The following is a 21,446-nucleotide window of genomic DNA, read 5'->3' as shown; positions in this document are numbered from 1 at the left end:
AAAATACAAAAAACTAGTCGGGCATGGTGGCGGGCGCCTGTAGTCCCAGCTACTCGGGAGGCTGAGGCAGGAGAATGGTGTGAACCCAGGAGGCGGAGCTTGCAGTGAGCCGAGATCGTGCCACTGCACTCCAGCCTGGGCCACAGAGCGAGACTCTGTCTCAAAAAAAAAAAAAAGAAAAGAAAAAAAGATAGCTGGGTTTGGTGGTGGACATCTGTGATCCCAGCTACTCTGGGGGCTCAGGTGGGGGGATCTCTTGAGCCTGGGAGTTAGAGACTGCAGTGAGCTGTGGTCAGGCCACTGCATTCCAGCCTGGATGTCAGAGCAAGCCCTGTCTCTAAACACAAAACATAAAGTAACTTTGAAGTTTACAACTGTACACATATGTATAGCTGGACACATTTATTCCTGTTTCAGGTTTCCTTAACCAAGAAAGAAAACTACCAGGCTAGCTTTATCAGTTGTGATACTTAACACTTGAAAGATGCAGATACCTCATATTTGTGTCCTGTCACTGCAGTTGAAAAGTTACAACTTCACAAGCACAACCTGATTTCATGATGAACACTTGACTTCTTTTTTCAAGTGATGTATTTTCCCTGTTCTGAATGTCCCTGTTCTGAATGCAGCACCTCTTTTAAGTAGTGCTCCTTGGCCCTTTTCAGAAATTGCTCATCTATCAGGAATGACCAGGATAATTGAGAAATTTTAAAACTTGGTCATCTTGACATAAGGGAATTAATAGCTGCGAGTTTGGCATCATAAAACATTGATGATGGCAAGCTTGGAAAGGCCTGTGCTGGCTCATTTAATTGTAACAGGAAACCCAGGCACACTCACCATACACTGGAACCAGGTTAGCCACAGAGGCAGGTGTATGTATCCAGCTGTGAACTTGGAGACTAGAGAATGCACAGATAATCCAACAGCTCAGGTTTTTCTTGTTTTTTTAACCACTATCATTTCTTTTCAAAATTGCTAATAATTAGCAAAATGGACCAATGTAAGTTCCATTTCCATAAATAAAAGTATAATTCTTATTAAGGGCAGAAGAAAGGAGCTCCTGCTTGCCGTGTGTCACCCCCTACTAGGAGTTCCATATTCTTACCTTAGTTGGGTTTTCAGTGGCAGCACGCAGCGCCAGTAAGCAGACGATTTCGTAGACGAGACGAGCGGAGCTGGCACAGGCACACAACGTGCCCAGTTAGCGCCCAGACATTTTGAAGCTGGGATTGGGATCCTGGCCTGACTGCAGAGCAAAATACACCATTTGGTGCGTCCTGGCACCAGCCCAGTGCGTGGCTCTGCAGAGAGGCAGCGGGCTTTCCTCATGTCTGCCCCCGTCCGCCGCTTCTCATTCCGCCCCCACACTCCCCGAAGAACAGGGCCCAGAGCAACCCTGCATGTGCTCGGGCTCCTGGAGTGGGGCTGAGCAGCTTTCTGTCGCGCTGAGGCTCCCTTTCCAGGTTGGGGCAGGCAAGTGGATTCGACAGGCTGCCGGAAGACTGCAAGGTCACTGGGAGTTTTAATCTGTGACTGTCATGAAGGACATTTGTACTCGAATTCATGGAGTGCCACTCCTGATGGGAGAGGAGGCCCATGCCAGTGACAGTCATGTTAGCGACCACGGACACCACGCCACGCTCCCTGTGCCAGCTGGCGCCTTCAGCGAGTCCTCGCACCAAGCCTGGAAGGTGCAGAAGAGAGGGCAGCGGGCGGCCCAGGAGCCCACCTTCCGTGTGGGCCGAGCTGCCCAGAAGCCTGTTGCCAGTCACTGCCGTTCCTAGTCACTGCCTGCCAGCGGCTGAGGAGGACGAGCTCTGGGTGTCTCGGCTCCACTGACTGCTTTTCTTTCTCCTTCAGATGCTGACCGAGTGGACAGCACCACATTATTGGGTAAAGCAGATCTTTCTTCTCGCCAGCCTGTTTTTTGCCTACACATTCCATTGTCTTCTGTCATTCACTGTAAAATCATAAACGTTTGTTTTTCACCTTAAATAATTAGCTTGTATTAAGACAGCCCCACTGAAGATGATAAATAGCCATGCATTAGCATGGTGCCTGCCACACCGAGACACTAAAAGCCATCCCTTTGACGAGGAAGCACAGCCGGATCACACGTGGGCCAGCTGGCACCTGAGAATAATTTCTTGCCCTAGAACCAAGAGTGACAGGGGACTTGGAACAGGTTCTATTTGTGGGATACCATGTGGGGCAAGATGCAGTGCCTTAGAATGACCCAGCTCTTCCGCAGCGTTCATTGCACGGGTCTGAGCTTTCACACAGAAGCTTCTATTTAATCCTTGTTTGAAATGTGAACGCTCTTATTGCTGGGCTCAGTTCTGCCTGGTTATACATTTAACAAGACTTGGTGGCTACAAGCGTCCTCCTGTGTGTGAACTGGGCACCAGGTGCCTCCCCTTGCTGAGCCATTTGGGTAAAAGGGACTCTGGTGAGTGGCGCAGAGGCCTCTGTCGCAGCCCCGTTTTCCCTGCCTGTTTGGCCCAGTGCGTTCACAGATGAGAAAACGCGCATCGATGTGGGAGCTGCTCGCATCACATCCATGTTAGCGGTGCGGGAGGTATAAAACCGCCGCAGTCAGCTTCCCATCCACCTATTCCCATGCGAAAGGACATCTTTATTACAGTCGCTTTCTTACTGAAATGCGACTCCCGGAAGCATGGCTTTCTTTGGAGAGAAGCCGTGGTGCGGTCAGTGTCATCTGCAGGGGATGGCAGGGTCTGTTTGGCCTATGCTTCAGTAAGGTCACATTTATAAACTGTGCCTCGGCGGGTGGATTCTAAATAAACAAGCTTAATACATTTTCCTCTTTCAGGTAATGCATGCCAGGACTGTGCAAAGAGGAAGTTAGAAGAGAATGGAATTGAAGTTTCAAAAAAACTCAGACAATCAGATACTGGTATTGTGTCCGTTCTTTTTGTGGGGAGCTGCCTCAGGTCGGTCTGGTTGGCAGGCATCTTCAGGGACCATGCCGCGCTTTAATGCTCCGGGCCCTGTGGTGGGAGGATGGTGCATACATTCTGTCAGGGCCAGAGAGCACAGGAGGCTTAGCAGAGACCCTGACCTCTCACCCCAACCCAATTCCAACTGCCCAGAGGTGCTGGTGCCTCTTTAGAAAACTGTTATGGAGAAAACATACACTAGGAAGGTGCAGCGGGCAGAAGGGTGCTGTCTACAAAAAGAAAAGTTAAAAACATGAATAAAAAGTGCACAAGTTATGTAAGGTCAGCTCAGTGCATTTTTGCAAAGTGCACGCTCCCATCTAATCACACCCAGTTGAGGTAGCAGCATTGCCAGGACCCCCCTTGTCACTCTCCAGCCTTCTCCAGCCCCTAAGGGTGACCACTAGCCTGATGCATGTCACCCGAGTCCTGTAGAAAAGCACTTTAAATCATTTGAGCTGTGCTGCCTGTTACAGACTGAGATGTAAGTGACTGAACTATCTAAACAGTGTATTTGAATAGGCCTCTCTGTTGACACTACGAAGGGCGATCTCGCTCGTTCGTGCCGGTCCCTCCCTCTCCCCTTCTCCTCCTCCTCCCAGGTTTGCGTAGTGCTGTGTGTTATTTCTCATTCTTTAAATAACAGACTTAAGCCAGACTTCCCAACACGAAGCCTGGGCTGGATGGCCCCCCGCTTGCGTATCCCACCCCCTGGCCCGCCGGCTTCCCCGTTTTGTTGGTCTCCGTGGTGACAGGACAGAAGGGAAATGAGACCCCCAGTCTGTCTGTAGGTTGACTGTAAAAGTCGGCAAACAAAAGCATTTCCTTGATGAAAACAGCGTCAGTGTTCTTTCCTGCTTAGCCAGCTTGTGGCGGTGGCCGTGGGCCCAGTGCCACGGCACCTGTGCCAGCTGCAGATGTGTTCTCAATGTCAGGGTCAAATGTGGCTTGTTCTTACATTCCATTCTCCCATGTTTTATTGTTTAATATTGGGGCTTTGAGACATTTGTGTTACTTCTTATTTTTTGAGGAGTTTTTAGGTTCTTCTTTCCCCTTTGTTTTCCAAAAAATAACATTTCCCAATATTCTTAAATGTATGCATTCCCTCAGCTTTCAGAACTAAGAATTTTTTTTTAAAAAAAGTATGCATTCTCTTCATCCTGCCACCCCACGTCTCCCAGGACACCTTCTCCTGGTCAGCTCTGTGGGGGACTGCTGTGTGCCTGCCTCCCGAGCTTCCCTCCTCCTCTCTGAGATGGAGGCCCAGGTCTCCCTTGTTCTGGCCCCCCGTCCATCCTGCTAGTAGCTCCTGAGGCTGCTTCTGCAGAGCCCTGTGCGGGGTCGCCTCCCGAGGGCGATGTGTCTGCAGGTGTCTGTGCCATCCTCACGCTCGTTGGTAGTTTTGGCGTGGGATTCTTGGTTGTGATTCCCCCAGACTCCACTGTCTGAAGACCAGGTTTCCTATGAAGAGGGTCTGATGGGAACCTGTTCCCAGTGATTTGAAGGTACCCGTTGCTTTTTTTCCTGGGAGTTTTTAGGGTCCCCTTTTCCCTTGAGTAGAAATCCAATGAGGATGTATTTAGGTGGAAAACTTTTTTTACCTGCCTTATTCACGTGTTCTTTTTCTTCCTCCATTTCTCCAGTTCTGGAATAGTCTGTGATTCTCTTTATTTCTTCTTTCCATCTTCTCTGTTCTCCCTTTCTGGAAGTCATACTAGTTGGGATTGCTTGGATTGATTTCCACTGTCTTTTAAGTTTTCTCTGATGTCTTTTTTTTATTTTTTGAGACAGAGTCTTCTGTCGCCCAGGCTGGAGTGCAGTGGCGCAATCTCGGCTCACTGCAACCTCTGCCTCTGGGGTTCGAGCCATTCTCCTGCCTCAGCCTCCTGAGCAGCTGGGACTACAGGCGCCCACCACCATGCCCGACTAATTTTGTATTTTTAGTATAGATGGGGTTTCACTATGTTGGCCAGGCTGGTCTCAAACTCCTGACCTTGTGATCCACCCACTTTGGCCTCCCAAACTGCTGGGATTATAGGCGTGAGCCACTGCACCCAGCCAAGCTCTAGTTTTCTTAGTTACCTTTTCTCAGAGCATCTGCTGTTCTATGTCTGTGAGAACTCTGGAGACAGAAGTCAATCTGGTTATCTGACTCTACTACATTCCTGAAAACAGTGGGAGAGAGGATTTTCATATAATAGGAGTTTATATTTTAGTACTTCATATAAGTAAACCAAAGTAAAACACTCTTAAATACCTACATAGCAGTCCACCAAAAATTTCTGAGAGCTATGAAGCGTCCAGCTTTTCAGTTACCTCTTCATTTAACATTGAAATCCTTCAGCGGGTGTGTTGGAGCAGTATTATGTCCCTGCATGTTCCTTCAACACCACAGGGACCATGTGCAACAGTACATGTTATAAAGATTCATAGTGAGTGCAAACTTAGTCAAGTAAAATAAGGCAGTTCTAAAAGGGCCAGCTGCAGAGTGAATTATAGCGCAAGTGAGGGCTGGCAGCAGGGGGTGGGGGTGCCCTAGTGTCCTGCCGTCCAGGGGCAGGAAAGATGAGAGTGAACTGGTGTGGGGGTCCTCATGGGAGAGCTGTGAGGGGCAGCTGTCGCAGACTCGACATCCTCTCGTTTAGTTTTATACAACTTTGGCCAGGCGCGGTGGCTCACACCTGTCGTCCCAGCACTTTGGGAGGCTGAGGCAGGTGGATCACCTGAGGTCAGGAGTTTGAGACCAGCCTGGCCAACATGGGGAAACCCCATCTCTACTGAAAATACAAAAATTAGCCAGGCGTGGTGGCACGTGCCTGTAGTCCCAGCTACTCAGGAGGCTGAGGCAGGAGAATTGCTTGAACCTGGGAGGCAGAGGTTGCAGTGAGCCGAGATTGTGCCATTGTACTCCAGCCAGGGTGACAGAGCAAGACTCCGTCTCAAAAAAGATAAAATAATAATAATAGTTTTATAGAACTTCAGGTGCACTTGGGGGCACACACGTTTTAGAGAATTAGATTTTGATAGTGTTTTGGATCAGACTGAAATATTTTTGCAAATATTTGGATTGTGAGTTCAGCTAGTAGAACCATTGTGTAAGTAAAAACAAAACACAAAACTGGTGTTCTGTGAACTGTTTCCTCTGGGGTAGGTGGTTCTTTCCCACAACTTTCTTTCATGTTCCTTGTTTGTTTTCTGCACATCTGGGCTCCTCCAGTGCCTGCTGACAAGAACGAAGGCCCGGGCAATTATGCTCAATAGATTGGCTTTCTTCTGCCGTTGCTCTTGTTTTGTGTACATAGATTTTGTCCCCCCGTAGCCTACCTCTGACTGGTGTGCACATCAGGAGGCAGGGCCTACTGCCTGGTAGACCTTGCTGTGGAGCATTGGGCAGGGATTTTCTTCAGTACCTGTGAGATCTGTGCTCCTAGACGCCATCACCTGCACCTGCAGTCCCAGTTGTCCCCACACAGTCATGTCTCCTTAGGGCGAAGCTCCTGGCCTCTGTTGTACAGAAAGCCTTGGCCTGTCCTGCATGTGGGTGAGAGAAGCCAAGCCCGGGGATCCCAGAGGAATCGACAGGCTGCTTCTCCATACCTCCAACAGGCTCTCACTGTATGTTTGTTGAAATTGCCCCATCCTCAGTCCACTAAGAAATAAAAGAGCATCCATGTTCATGGATTGAGATTCCCACAGATGGTTGCAAATGTAATTGTCATCACTTGCTTGATCCCCTGATGGTATTGATAATTACACAAGGTCATTTCCAGACAGTGACTACTGTTTCCATTGTGGAGGGGTTTTCTAAGTCTTCCGCATGTAAGAACAATTGTAAAGCAGTTTCTGAAATAGAAATCTATTGCAAATAATTTCTTTTAGCTGGACTTTAACCCTTGGGCATATCGTTCTTTTATTTAAACAGATGATGCTGGAGGGTCTTGAAATCTTTAAAACCAGTAAAACCTGCAACTTGAAAACCAGCCTTCTGTAACCACAGTGCCCAAACGAAGAGGAATGCGTGGAGAACTCCACGTGGATCTCTGATTGCAAAACCTCACATACACCAAGAGAGCCACATGGGCGTGTGGCCCTCAAGGCTGGGTGAGAGGGCTCCCCTGTGTGTTGAACTGTGCAGGAGGTGACGCGGACACACTTCAGGTGGACTTTGCAAGGACTGATGGACAGCTACCTCAGGGGCCAGGATCCATGGGAAGGGGTGGACCTGGTGTTCCCGTTCCCATCTGACAGGCTCTCTTTTGTCAAGGTGGTATTTTTTGTAATAAAAGGGGAAGAGTAAAGACTGTCCAAGCAACAGTAGTTGCCAAAGAGAAAATACGAAATAGACACTTTTTTTTTTTTTTTTTTGAGTCAGAGTCTCACTGTCACCCAGGACAGAGTGCAGTGGTGTGATCTCAGCTCACTGCAGCCTCCACCTCCTGGGCTCAAGTGATTCTCCTGCCTCAGCCTCCCGAGTAGCTGGGATTACAGGCGTCCACCACCATGCCTGGCTAATTTTTGTATTTTTAGTAGAGTTGGAGTTTCACCATGTTGGCCAGGCTGGTCTCGAACTCTTGACCTCAGGTGATCCACCTGCCTCAGCCTCCCAAAGTGCTGGGATTACAGGCATGAGCCACTGCGCCCAGCGAAATAAACACGTTATAATTTGTATGTGGAAACATGTTACTATAGAAAGCATTTTAAAGGTATGTTTGTTCCACTGTTAAATAGTAAAGAATGAATCCGCTAGTGAAAATGGTATGTTTTTAGGGAGAACAACTGGATCAAAGGGCTTCTTTGGAATTAGTTTTAGTAACTTCTGTTCCAAAGAAACACAGGTCTGATATTGCTAAGAACTGTGAAATCGGAGGAGCCAGAGGCCCTTTGCCGAAGTTCAGGCCAGCGTTGTGCAGGGCCACTGTGGCACTGACAACCAGGACAGCCCAAGTTTGAAAGACCAGGTTTCAAACATTATAAATTCCAGGCTTTGCAAGTCTGTTATTGTCTCTTAAAATTCTCTTCTATGGCCCATATTAAGGGAGTTTGCAGAGAGTGAGGGAGGCAAAACTTGAAAAGGGCCTGCAACACTTTAAACCTTCTCAGGTTCACCCACATGAAACGGCTGTGCTGGGTGCGCTGCTGGTGCCGGGGAACTTCTCTGACTGTGACACAGCAGCGGCTTCTGTGGTGGTTCATGAGTGGCCCTACGGTCAGGGGTTCTCTTTGGAAACAAACAGCCCTGCTTGGTTTCAGTTTGAGGCCACTTATCTTCAATGTGACATTTCTTGCCAAGCCCTGTGACACTCCCCATTGATGACTCCCACAGGTACAGAGAAAGTTAAGAACAGGAAATAGAAGGGTAGAATGCAAAGGGAGGGAGATAAGCCCTGAAAACTTTTTTTTTCTTTTTGAAGCATGGAAAACAAATATTTTATGCCACTCCAGCCATAAATAAAATTTTAACTTCAACCCTGTGTGCTCAGTGTTTCTTTAGTTATGCCAAGGCTTGCTAGAATGCTATTTAGTGAGAATTTGTAGCTTGAGTTGCCACCCAACTGTGAAATCAACTAAATGATTACTTGAATGTGTTTAAATGTTTTAAAAAGCAAACATTATAAATTATTGTTTTAAATGTCATTTACTAAGTGCAGTCAGGGAATATCTGAATCTGAGAGCTGGCCAGACACAGGGTATAGCAGAATTACAGGCGTAGAGGATGCTGTGCAGTAGGATGTAAAGCTCATTACAGCCCATTTTAAGAAAAGCTTTGTGTTCTCTGCTGGAGGACGCAGCCATGTTGCTGTACCACATGGATGTATCTAGTTGGTTCTGTTGTATGCTCGTTGTAGAATGTAAAGTTTATTCCAGTGCGATTGATAGATTAGAGGCAACTCCAGCATAGTGTACTTGCTTGTGTATAGTTTAGTCAGTGAGAAACATCACATGAGGAGGCAACAAAGTTGGCCCTGCTGTTTACTGCCTCAAGCTAGAATAGCCATTACATTTTAAAATGGTTACATTTTAAGGCAGGGTAGCTGAAACCTGTAATCCCAGCACTTTGGGAGGCTGAGGCGGGCAGACCACTTGAGGCCAGGAGTTTGAGACCAGCCTGGCCAACATGGTGAAACCCTGTCTCTACTAAAAATACAAAAATTAGCTTGGCGTGGTGGTGTGCGCCTGTAATCCCAGCTACTTGGGAGACTGACGCAGGAGAATCACTTGAACTAAGGAGGCAGAGGTTGCAGTGAGCCCAGATCGCACCACTGCAGTCCAGCCTGGTTGAGAGGGAAATTCCATCTAAAATAAATAAATAAAAAATAAAAATAAAATGGTTAAAATTTAAAGTTATACAAGTACCTGCTAAGAACCTCCTTACTATCTCAACAAAGCCTGAATATGTACTGTGGCCCTTAAATTAGGTTACTGGGCATGCTCTGTTATATCAGAAATGACTGAATTTGGTGGGATCACTGATGGTCTGTCTGTAAGTCAAAGTTATGAAAGAGAACAGCCAAGTGCGGCGGCTCACGCCTGTAATCCCAGCACTTTGAGAGGCTGAGACGGGTGGGATCGCTTAAGGCCAGGAGTTCGAGATCAGCCTGGCCAATGTGGTGAAACCTTGTCTCTGCTAAAAATACAAAAATCAGCAGGGCACGGTGGCGGGTGCCTGTAGTCCCAGCTACTTGGGAGGCTGAGGCAGGAGAATTGCTTGAACCCACGAGGTGGAGGTTGCAGTGAGTAGAGATCGTGCCACCGCACTGCAGCCTGGACGACAGAACGAGACTCCGTGTCAAAAAAGGACAAATAGAGTGGCTTCTGCTGTCTGCAGTTCATAGAGGTCAGCTATCTCACCGTACTGGAAGTCCCCCTCAGGGAAGGAACCAAATCTTTTTGAGATTTAATTTCTTCCTCACAGAGTGCATTCTGTTACTACATGAAACAGTGTTGTTAAAACGGATACATTTACTCAGGAGGCTACTCCTTGGTTAGCACTTGGGCCCAAAGCGGTCTAAAGTGGAAGCCCACCTCAGAATTTTCTTGTTCCTTTTTTTTTTTTTTTTTTTTTGAGACAGTCTCTGTCACCCAGGCTGGAGTACAGTGGTGCAATCGCAGGTCACTGCAGCCTCCACCTCCTGGGTTCAAGCAATTCTCCTGCCTCAGCCTCCCAAGTAGTTGGGATTACAGGTGCACTCCATCATGCCTGGCTAATTTTTGTATTTTTAGTAGAGACAGGGTTTCACATTGGCCAGGCTGGTCTCGAACTCCTGAGCTCAAGTGATCCACCCACCTCAGCCTCCCAAAGTGCTGGGATTACCAGCATGTGAGCTGCCGCGCCTGGCCTGTCTTGTTCCATTTTGAAGTGGAAATGAAGTGGTGAAAGTGCAGCTTTCCTGCACATAACAACGTTTGTAAGTAGAGAAGTCAGTTGTCACTTGAGAAACTCTGTATTCTTCAATATTTCTGTAACAGAAATTCTATTTAGAAGAATTCGGATTGCATTGAAACATGTAATTCAATTTCACCATTAAAGTATTTTTTGGCTTCTAAAATTCTACATTGGAGACATCTGAAATTAGAACATGTTTTATTGATATTTTCAATACTAACATAGTTTCTCTGAAACCATTTCCCAAAAGCCAGGTTCAACAGTTTATTAACAATCTTATAACTAGTATGTTTAAAAACCAAAGAGTAGTTCCCTTCAGGATTACTTGGGTACAAGGCAAGATCAGAGTGAAGATGAAGCCGAATTCAAAATTTTTCTAACCAGACTAGCTTATTTCAAAATAGAAGTTAGAATTATAGTACAAAGTTGTATCTTTTGTTTGTTTTTTAAAAACTCATTTAACACCAGCTCTCACTGAAAACTTTCCCTACTAACTAGAAAGGGGTCTGAACACTCAACTGAAGTGAGCTACAGCCTCTTTAGCTACAGCAACTAAGGTTTCTCTTAAAGGGTGCACCAGGCTGGTCCCGCTTGCTCCAGACGTCATCTGTGGAGGAGCTGTGTGAGTATTAGAGTGGAAACTGAACAGTGATCAGGAGCCCGCTGCAGGGCTGCCCCTAGCGGGACTCTCCGTGTCTCTTGCTTTCTTGGCCTTCAGTGTCTGGATACTGAGAAAGATCTAGGGTCAAAATTCGGCTGAACATGCAGTCATCGTACTAAAATAGAAGACAGTTAAAAGTTCTCTTAATTAGGGAAAAAGTATTAAAGTAAAATAAGAGCCATTAGTGAGTCTAGAATTGCATTTAAAAGGTATCTTCTTCAACCTAAAAAGATAACAGCATTTATATCGGTTGTGGGTTTTTTTGGTGTTATCTGGTAGGAGAATTTCCATTGCTCATGCATTATATTTCCAGGTGGTCCCCTAACATTCTGTAGGCACAGGAAGGTAAATTTTTACCTTTGCTTAAAGGAAAATTCAGGAAGTAAATCCTAACTGTCCAAAACCACATGACCTGAACTAGTGGCTCTACTCCATGAGTTCAGATTAGAATTTTCAATGGCTTGAGAAAGGTGTGTTCACATTTTAGAAGTTACTATACAACTTGGAACTTCTAATGTATTTCTTTGTTTTGTCCTCAGATACCTTTGGAGGATAAATGGTTCCTTGCTCTACCATAGTGCATTTGTTTTTGCTTAAAACACTGAAACATTACAGAAATAAGTATAATGTTAACAGTTAGTGTAAATTAACATGGACTATTATTTCACAAAACAATACTTATTGTTCTGCAATTTTCCATTTGCTTTTTTCACTTAAAATATATCTTCAATCTCTATGTATTGTCTAGGAAAACACCAGTAGTTATTTTTAATCTTATTTGACTAAAAAATCATTTCAGCCTTAGACTCCATTTGGAAGTTTTCATTATAAAAGGAAAGCCCGGTGGCTGTCAGGGTCCTAAGGGAAGTTGGCAGTGGGTACACTCCTCCCCTCTGATTTGTCTTTACCTCAGGATAGATGCCGATCAGTGCGTCGGCTCTGGAGTAGAACTCTTCTTTTAGGGAGATGACTATCATCTGAAACTGGTCTTGAGTTTGCTCTTTGATGTAACTTGACACCTGGAAGAAATAAAAAAACATTTCACTAGGAAAGAAAGGCCTTGCCTGGGCTCTGGGGACAGTAATTCTGCATGTCTCTGAGTCTGGACAAGGACTTATCCACCTTTCCAATAATTCAATAAATCCCCAACAACTGCAGAAATGGAAATAGATTCTAAAATGAGATAAACTTCATTAAACCTATGATCTAAAACTTTAAGAACATTTTAAAGAATAAAGCTCCAACTTAAGATACTGTGGTGTAAATAGGTAATCAGCCTTTATAACAAGAAAAAAACTACCACTCGAAGTATTTTTTGAGGGTGAAAAAGGACTGGTATTTACACTTACAACCTCCAGGCCAGGCGCAGTGGCTCATGCCTGTAATCCCAGCACTTTGGGATCCACCCGAGGCGGGTGGATCAGTGGAGGTCAGGAGTTCAAAACCAGCCTGGCCAACATGGCGAACCCTGTCTCTATTAAAAATACAAAAAGTTAGGCAGGCATGGTGGCAGGCGGCTGTAATCTCAGCTATTCAGGAGGCTGAGGCAGGAAAATCCTTTGAACCCGGGAGGCGGAGGTTGCAGTGAGCCGAGATTGTGCCACTGCACTCCAGGCTGGGCGACAGAGAGAGAGACTCCATCTAACAACAGCAGCAGCAAAAATCCAAAATAATTTCCATCTTCCTATTTTGCCAACTCAAAGCCTGAAAGGAAAAACAGGGCAATTATGTATGTATTTGTAATCCATAATCAAGTCATTTGGTTAGAGGTGAACTCTGGTTCCTTAAGGAAGCTCAATTCCAAGGAAATGAGAAGTGCAAAATGGACTCAATAGAGATGAGTCTTGGTGAACAAACTACTCAGAACTTGGACAGTGATAAACCCCAAGAAAAGAAAAGCTACCAACAGTTTAACAAAAGTACTGCCAACTCCTGGGATTTCGCTGAGGGCCTAGAATGGGTCTTCTCCATGTGCACCAAAGATCCTGTGGACACAAGCTCTGGAAGTATTGGAATGGCAGCTTCCATTGAGGAATGAGTGGTCATGTTTTACATGAGAAAGGAAAGAACTGCTCTATGATGCTGAATTCATAGAAGGAACTTCCAGTATTAGAGGCAATGGTAGTAGCCACTATGACAGGGCTGAATAAAGGTCTTGGGCCCATAATAGGAAAAGAAGGGGAGACAGGATGCGAAGATGCAGGGCATGCATTTTTCCTGCAGAGTTACCTGTTGTAAATGTTGGGTACCCTGATCACAAGAGGGAGTGAAGGGTGCTTCATAGTTCCTCATACTACATAACTGCTCATACTCAATTCAGCAACGGAGTGTCAGAAAGATACGTCTCAAAGGGATAATGCAATTAAGAGGTTTTAGTACATAGGATGGGTACTAATAAGAGTCTTAAGTAAGACCTAGTACCTGGAGATGCCACCAATGCAAACATCTAATTTTTCCTCAAACATAGATACCTTAAATGCAGCCAAGAAAAGATAGCCACAAGATTTCCCCTCACAGAATGTGGGATATAAAGTGCCAAAATTATCCTCCTAAGGGGAGATTTCTCCCAAATGAGTCAGCCATGGAGTCCAGTCATTTGATGCACACTCGCTGGCATTCAAGAGACAACTCAAGATGTTCTTCTGTTCCTATGTTTTCTTTCCCCAGCTACCATGAAGTTTCTGGCAGAGACTTTTTGGGGGTATGGAGTTGATGTGATACTCTTGTGTATCCTGTGCCATGTTAAAAATGCAGGGCCTTCAAGAGATTTTCTCAGATGAATACCACTTGAGAAATGCCCAAAGACTACATTCATGCCATCAGAGGGTACCTCAGGTTGCAGCTACCCAGGCAATTCATGTGATACTCAACAGAGTAAGAAATCAAGGAGGTCAGCTTCGGAGGTGCAAAACCTGCTGGGCAGTACCCTGAGGTTGCAAACATCTCTCAAGCATGGGCTCCTTAACATCACTCACAAGGCCAGGTTATAAACCAGAATGCCAATTTCTTTCTTTTTTTCTTTTTAAATTTCTTTATAATAGAGGCAAGGTCTCACTATGTTGCCCAGGCTGGTCTCGAACTCCTGAACTCAAGTGATCCTCCCGCCTCAGCCTCCCAAAGTGTTGGAATTACAGGCATGAGCCACCGCACCTGTCCCAGAATGCCAATTTATAAATAAATGATGAGAAATACATATGTCAGCATGACCACAGCAGCCACCTTGTAAGCAGCCATTAATACAAAGCCTGGTCATTTCTAGAAGATGGATGGGCCTGGAATCAGAACCAGGAGACTCTAATTCACCCATCTCCAAGAATGAATGGCCCCAGTAGCAGAACCATGATACCGGGAACTCTGCAGGCCGATGCTACTCTTCCCCTGGGCAGTGTCAGGCACTGCCAGGATTTGCCTCCATCCTTTGTTCATGTTCCATAGCAGACCCCACTCTCATGTCCAAAATTCAATCCAGTCACCGTTAAGATGTGTGGGCTGACAGCCCAGCTCTTTCAGGTGCGCCAGCTCTGAGTATCTACCCACTGATCCTTGAGTGCTGACTAAAGTTTAACTCCTAAGTGTGAAACTGTTCCTTAGTTCTCTCATTCTCTCAAAGACTGAAAACAGGATCATGCTCAAGTACAGTAAATTGCTGGATACATTTTGATAGAACTGGGAGGTAGGGCTGGCGTGGTGGCTGACGCCTGTAATCCCATCGCTTTGGGAGGTTGAAACGGGTAGATCCCTTGAGCCCAAGAGTTCGAGACCAGCCTTGGCAACATGGTGAAACCCCATTTCCAACAAAAACACAAAAATTAGCCAGTCTCATAACCTGGTCTCAAAATAAATAAATAGATTAAAATTTTTTTAAAAATGGGAAGGTAGGATTTTAAACTTTAATTCTTTTGGAATTTATTTAGAGATGGTACTCTTGGACTTTGTAAGTGGAGACTTAACAAGGCCCTGCCACAGGGCCTATTAGGGGTTCTCTAACTCCCAATATCTAGATTTGGTGAGAAACCTGTTATGCCAGCAGTAACACTGTTGATCAAGTACAGTGATCCTCATTTGACCCCCATGTTGATTGTCCCATCAACTCTGGAAGGTCCCCTAAGCTTTGAACGAAAACTACCCTGAATCAACTTGTTTCAGATATTTATCTTAGATTTTAAAAGGACTAATTTTTTTTTTGTTTTTTATTTTTTATTTTTTCTGGAGTGCAGTGGCATGGTCTCGGCTCACTGCAATCTCTGTCTCTCAGGCTCAGGTGATCCTCCCACCTCAGCCTCTTGAGTAGCTGGGACCACAGATGTGTGCCACCATGCTCAGATAATTTTTTTTTTTTCACACTTTTTGTAGGGACAAGGTCTCCTTATATTGCCCAGGCTGGTCTCAAACTCTTGGACTCAAGCAATCCACCCGCCTTGGCCTCCCAAAGTGCTGGGATTACAGGCATAAGCCAACAAGCCCAGCCTACAAGGAATGATTTTTTTATTTTATTTTATTTTTTTTTTTGAGACAGAGTCTCACTCTGTTACCCAGGCTGGAGTGCAGTGGCACAATCTCGGCTCACTGCAACCGCCACCTCCCGGGTTCAAGCGATTCTCCTGCCTCAGCCGCCTGAGTAGCTGGGATTACAGGCGCGCACCAACATACCTGGCTAATTTTTGTATTTTAAGTAGAGACGGGGTTTCACCATATTGGTCAGGCTGGTCTAGAACTCCTGACCTCAGGTGATCCACCTGCCTCGACCTCCCAAAGTGCTGGGATTACAGGCATGAGCCACTGCGCCCGGCCCAGGGACTGATTTTTAATGAGCATTTTCTATTGCTTGCTTCACATGATCCTTGAATTGTAGACAATCTATTGAAAATGAAAAGCAGAAACTTACTTTGCCTATGTTAGTATTGTCTAGGGCTGCATCCACTTCATCTAAAACAAAGAATGGGGCAGGACGAAAACTAGAAAAAAATTACAATCAAGTAAGTTACAATTTTCTATCTGTTTTATAAAAGACTTGGAGGAAAAGATTAACAGTATTCAAAATTAAAAAAACACACTCTTTTGGATATTTCTAAGTATTTGATGACCTCTATGTTACTAAATCCAATGCTCAGTTATCAGTCCACATGTATGTGACCTATGCAAGGAGTATTTGGGGTTGGTCACTCCCTCCTCCTTGAAATACTGCTCTGTGACTTGCAGGGGGACATAGTCTACTTCCCCTCAGCCCCTGCAGAGTCTGCTGAGAACTCTTCATCTCTGTGCTTATCTAATCAACTCCCTTGGTGATTAAATCTGGCCTCAGGGTTTTAAATACCACCCAAATACTGATGGCTCCCACCCTTCTACCAATAATTCTAACCTGTCTCCTGAATTCTCACCTCAAATGTCCAACTACTTTCTCTACAATTCCATGTGGGTGTCTAATACATATCTCAAACTCATCTCAAACTCATCTCAAAGCAAACTTCTCCCCTGCCCTCCAAACCTGTTCCCTCCTGTGGTTTTCTCCATCTCAGTTAATGGCAGCTCTTATTACTCTAGTCGATTAGGTCAAAACCCACAGAGCCATCCCCTTCACATCTCTTCCTTCACACCCGTACCTGTCAGCAAATTCCGTCTGCACAACCATATCCTCTCACCCTGGCCCAATCACCATCGCTGTCTTTCACCTTGATTGTGACCAGTCTTAGCCCTGTGCCTGCCACTGCTGCATACAGTCTATTCTCCATCCATGCTAGGCTCACTCTGGCCTTGGAGCCTTTTGCACTTGCTATTGCTGATGTCTAAGAACATTCTTCCCTTAGCTGTCCACATGACCTGTTCCATTTATTCCTTCAAATCTTTGCTCAAATGTTACCTTCTGAAACAGACCTTCCCAGATGACTCTTTAATATTGCTAACCACTTCCCTGCCACTCACCATCTCCATTCCCTGCTTTTTTTCTCTACAGAACTTGTCACTTTCTAATGTTCTCTATATTGGATAATTAGTTTACTAATTTACCTTATTTATTATCTGCCTTTCCCAACTAAAATGAAGTATCTTCAAGGCAGGCGTTTTGTTTTGTTCACAGCTGTCTCCCCACTGCCTGCAGCAGCACCTGATACACAGTAACTAGTAAGTATCTGTTGACTAAATGGATGTGGGTGCCACCTAGTCTGATTCTGCTCAGATTACTTGTTCAGAGCAGGCCTCCAGCTACCATGGTTTTCTCTTTTCCTTTCCTGTGGCAGCCTATTCCTTTTCCTTCTAGAGACCAGTAAAAAGTTGTCAAACTCTTGTATGTTTTTGTTCCTGGTCATGGAAATAGAAAAGCAGCAGCATCTATATTTTACTGATTGTATTATATGTATATTTTTTGAGACAGAGTTTTGTTCTTTCACCTAGGCTAGCGTGCAGTGGCGTCATCACAGTTTATTGCAGCCTCGAACTCCTGGGCTCCAGCAATCCTTCCACCTCAGCCTCTGGCTAGCCGGGACTACCGACATATGTCACCACATCTGGCTAACTTTTTTCTATTTTCTGTAGACACGGGGTCTCACTATGTTGCCGAGGTTCAGCATCTATACTTTAGATCTTCATCTAATATTCTGAATGTTGAAAGAGGCTAATTGCCTTAATTGTAGATAACTTTTTATTTCTTGATTTGTTTTACAAAGAAACAGTTCCACCACCATCAGTGGAAATATGGAGATTAAATACTTTTATAGAAGAAATACTTCAACATTCTTTACTAAGTAGCAGATCTCTGAATATTGACTAAGAAAATAATATACAAATTGGGATTTTTTTCAATCCTGATGTCACCTCTGGCCATTCCAAATATTTTTTCTTTCTAAAATGGAATAGTAGTAGCTATTGATAATAACAGAAATTGAATAAAAATCTGTCACTAACTAGCTGGGCATGGTAGCACGTACCTGTGGTCCTGGCTACTCAGGTGACTGAGGCAGAAGGATCACTTGATCTGGGAGTTTGAGCCTAGCCTAGGCAACATAGCAAGTCTCTGTCTCCAAAAAAAAAAAACCCACTAAAAATCTGAATTCTCTCTTAGATTTTCTGTCTAAAGTCTAAATTGTTGTAGGCCTAAAACATAATCTGAATTGTCTGGCTGAAGAAGATAGTTTTGTATCCCATTTGCTAAATATTAATAAAGACAATAGTTAATATATCTTCTGTAGGAAGGTCCCCTTGGCTTCTGCCCTATATGAAAACTGAATAGCTTTTGTGACCTTACCTGTGCACGGCAAACAGGAGAGCCAAGGCGGCCACACACTTTTCTCCCCCTGACAAATTGTCCATTGGCATAAACCGTTTGCCTGGGGCCACACAGTTATAACTAATTCCCTCCAAGTAAGGTTCTTCAGGGTTCTCTGGGCTAAGAAATGCCTGAAACACATATGTTTATTTAGCAATATCAGAAAAGCAACTGATAAAGTTCAACTTGGAGTTTAACTGCAAAATATTCTATTGGTTAGCTTTTCTCCAATTTTGATGGAAAACTACCAATGCCTATAAATAATGTATTTAGTTCTACATGTAATCACAGAAAACAGGGTTGTCTGGATAGGTGGTAGACGGAAAACACTCTAACATACCCAGGGATCAGCCCTTTCCACCAGACTGCCAGTCAAACCTCAGAGGCACCTGCCACAGTCTTACAAAACAGTCTTCATGCAGTTTGCTCACTGATATATTCATCAAACATTTACTGAATACCTATTATGGGCCAGGAACTGTAGATACAGAGATGAATCTTGTTCTCAAAGAGTTAGGCGCGGTGGCTCACACCTGTCATCCCAGCACTTTGGGAGACTGAGGCAGGCGGATCACTTGAGGTCAGGAGTTTGAGACCAGTCTGACCAACATGGTGAAACCCTGTCTCTACAAAAAATACAAAAATTAGCCAGGCTTGTTGGTGTGTGCCTGTAATCCCAGCTACTTGGGAAGCTGAGACACTTGAACCTGGGAGGCATAGGTTTCAGTGAGCTGAGATCGCACCAGTGCATTCCAGCCTGGGCAACAGAGGGGAACTCTGTCTCCAAAAAAAAAAAAAAAAAAAAAAAAAAAGGAGTTAATGGGTTTAATCTTACTTTACTGAAAATAAGTTATTTTCAGTTGAAGTTCTAAATATCTGATCCAGGATCACCTTTTAGTCATAAAAGCACATGAGCAAACAAAAGCAGAAGAGGTACGTAAGCCCCGACCTACATCTTTATTTCACATTCAATTCCACGAGTATTTGCTACGGATATTGATAATGGAATGGGAGTGGTTATCATTAAAAGGGTCATATCTGAATTTGAACCCTGCCTTTAGTTCTTTACCTCTCTTTTGTTACTCCGGTCAACTCCACTGATGAACCATCTTCCCAGGATCCTCTAGTATTCCACATTTACCACAGAAAACAACAGTGCTATAAAATCAAATTAGTACCAGACTACAGAATTTTGGAACTAAAGAGAATTTGGAAACCAAATGATTTAGTCCATTCATTTTTCGGATGAAGAAACAGACCCAGAGAGGTTTTGACTTGTCCACACTGAATAGTGTGGAGTGAACGGGATCTACAATGCAGGTCATTAGATAACCACTCTTCATGAACTGACTTTGCCCCATGAGTGAGTTGCTCAAATAATGTGGCAGCGGTTATTTATTTCCCACCAAAAAAAAAAAAAAAAACCACCACCAGTAACACAGATTTCCCACTAGTATTGGAGGATGAAAGATACATACTTGGGCGCTGTTGTTTCTGCAGAGCTTCTTGTAGATTTGATCAATTGAGACTGAGACATGCTCAAAACACTGGGTGAAAAGATCGTATCTCCTTTTTTTCACTTGTTCAAACTCTTGCCTACACATTCTGGCTTCCTTTCTGCTGGCCTCAAAAGCTAAGAGAGAATCAATGTTTTCCATTTTAGAGACCACTGAGGAGGTTCTTTTACTTAAACTGTAAAGCATAAAATATTTTTAAAATTGGATTTGAGTTTGGATCTCTTGAGTAAAGTTACCTTCAAAATACCTAAACTACTATTAATTCCAAGAGAATAGCTCTTAGAATTCATGAGTCTCTTTTCCAGTAGGGCTAACTGCTAAATAATATTGACAAGTTCTGATAGGGTATTTATTTATTTATTTATTTATTTAGAGACGGAGTCTTGCTCTGTTGCTCAGGCTGAAGTGCAGTGGCGTGATCTCGGTTCACTGCAGCCTCTACCTCCCAGGTTCAAGTGATTCTCCTGCCTCAGCCTCCCGAGTAGCTGGGACTACAGGCGTGTGCCACCACACCCAGTTAATTTTTATAATATTTAGTAGACACGGGGTTTTACCATGTTGACCAGGCTGGTCTTGAACTCCTGACCTCAGGTGATCCACCCACCTCAGCCTCCCAAAGTGCTGGGATTACAGACGTGAGCCACCGTGCCCAGCCTGATAGAGTATTTATTATGTCAATTTTGTTGGTGTGAAAAAAATATATGTGTTTTAAAATCACCAATAAACTTGGTTTTAAATTAAAGCAAAACACTTCAAAAAGGAAACAATTAATGATTCAGTATTAAAAGTACACATTAATATAAGACCACAGAGGAAAAAATCTACAACAAAAAGGGACAACAGAGGGGAAATTGTTGGCAAATGTTATAGAAATCAAAACACCCATGAATATAATCTTGTTAGTGACTAAACTCAATTTTACCATCTGTGGATTCTTGAAACTTGTCTCTGACAGTCTTTAAGTTCTCCAGTGCTCGCAGGTTTGGGGCTGCTGTTTTCAGTAAGATATCTTCCTGGGATGCTACTTGCTGCCGTAAGAGCCTAAGGTGGGCCTCGACTTCTTGATCAGACTGTAGAGCCTATTATGGGCAAAGAACAACACTGACTAGCATGGCATGCCTTCTACATCCAGCAAGGTAGGGTGTGTGTGTGGCCCTTCGCCATCTGGACCCCCCCAGGTCTTGTCATCCACTCCTTCTCTCCCCAAAGCCCTCTCTGAGCCCGGGAGGTGCAGTCCTGCTGCAATACTTATAGCTTCCTGAATCGGCTGTGCTCTTTTCTTGGAACACATTTCGGCTCATTTTTTTAATCTGGCTAAAAAGCAACAATTTATACTTCACCTTCATTTATTTAAAAATATTCATAATCTACTATGTATTACACTGAGGATTCAATGGTGGAAGCTATTCAGTCTTTGCCTTTAAAGACTCACAGGGAAGTCAGACACATAAACTGGATTAAAATTTTTTCTAAGACACAGGTCTCACTCTGTTGCTCAGGCTGGTCTCGAGCTCCTGACCTCAAGCACTCCTCCCACTTCCCGAGTAGCTGGGATTTAAACCGGCTTTTACAGTGGGGTGAAAAGACTTCTGACAGGGCAAACATAGGTACTACGGGGCAGGGTGAGGGGATCCAATCCAGCTAGACAGGTTAACACTTAAAC

The 21,446-nt window shown here is 44.4% G+C and overlaps 2 protein-coding genes across 20 annotated transcripts in view; one reads left to right on the top strand and one right to left on the bottom strand.

Moving 5' to 3' along the window:
- The window catches only part of FAM118A (family with sequence similarity 118 member A), a 32,473-nt gene extending 24,044 nt beyond the window's left edge, over window positions 1-8,429 (top strand). For 7 of the 19 annotated variants that reach the window (XR_012418633.1, XR_012418631.1, XM_015457069.3 and 4 more), the window contains exons 7-9: window positions 1,864-1,896; window positions 2,837-2,920; window positions 6,886-8,429. Coding sequence is in view for 15 of the 19 variants with exons in the window: in XM_015457069.3 (XP_015312555.1) it covers window positions 1,864-1,896; window positions 2,837-2,920; window positions 6,886-6,905 (137 nt within the window). In the remaining 4 variants the exon portion in view is untranslated. Of the gene's footprint in view, window positions 1-1,863; window positions 1,897-2,836; window positions 2,921-6,450; window positions 6,579-6,885 lie in introns of all 19 variants that reach the window. The other 12 variants (XM_065522000.1, XM_065521998.1, XM_065522002.1 and 9 more) reach the window with 3 other exon arrangements.
- A 2,544-nt stretch (window positions 8,430-10,973) lies between these two features.
- The window catches only part of SMC1B (structural maintenance of chromosomes 1B), a 63,443-nt gene continuing 52,970 nt past the window's right edge, over window positions 10,974-21,446 (bottom strand). Inside the window, 6 exon segments of the mRNA XM_065522004.2 lie at window positions 10,974-11,123; window positions 11,917-12,027; window positions 15,894-15,963; window positions 18,246-18,397; window positions 19,745-19,899; window positions 20,706-20,862. Of these exon segments, the coding sequence (XP_065378076.1) occupies window positions 11,025-11,123; window positions 11,917-12,027; window positions 15,894-15,963; window positions 18,246-18,397; window positions 19,745-19,899; window positions 20,706-20,862 (744 nt within the window). The 3' untranslated portion in view covers window positions 10,974-11,024.

This window comes from Macaca fascicularis, chromosome 10 (assembly GCF_037993035.2).
Source record: "Macaca fascicularis isolate 582-1 chromosome 10, T2T-MFA8v1.1".
Lineage (NCBI taxonomy): Eukaryota > Metazoa > Chordata > Mammalia > Primates > Cercopithecidae > Macaca > Macaca fascicularis.
This window is presented reverse-complemented; position numbering and strand designations above follow the sequence as displayed.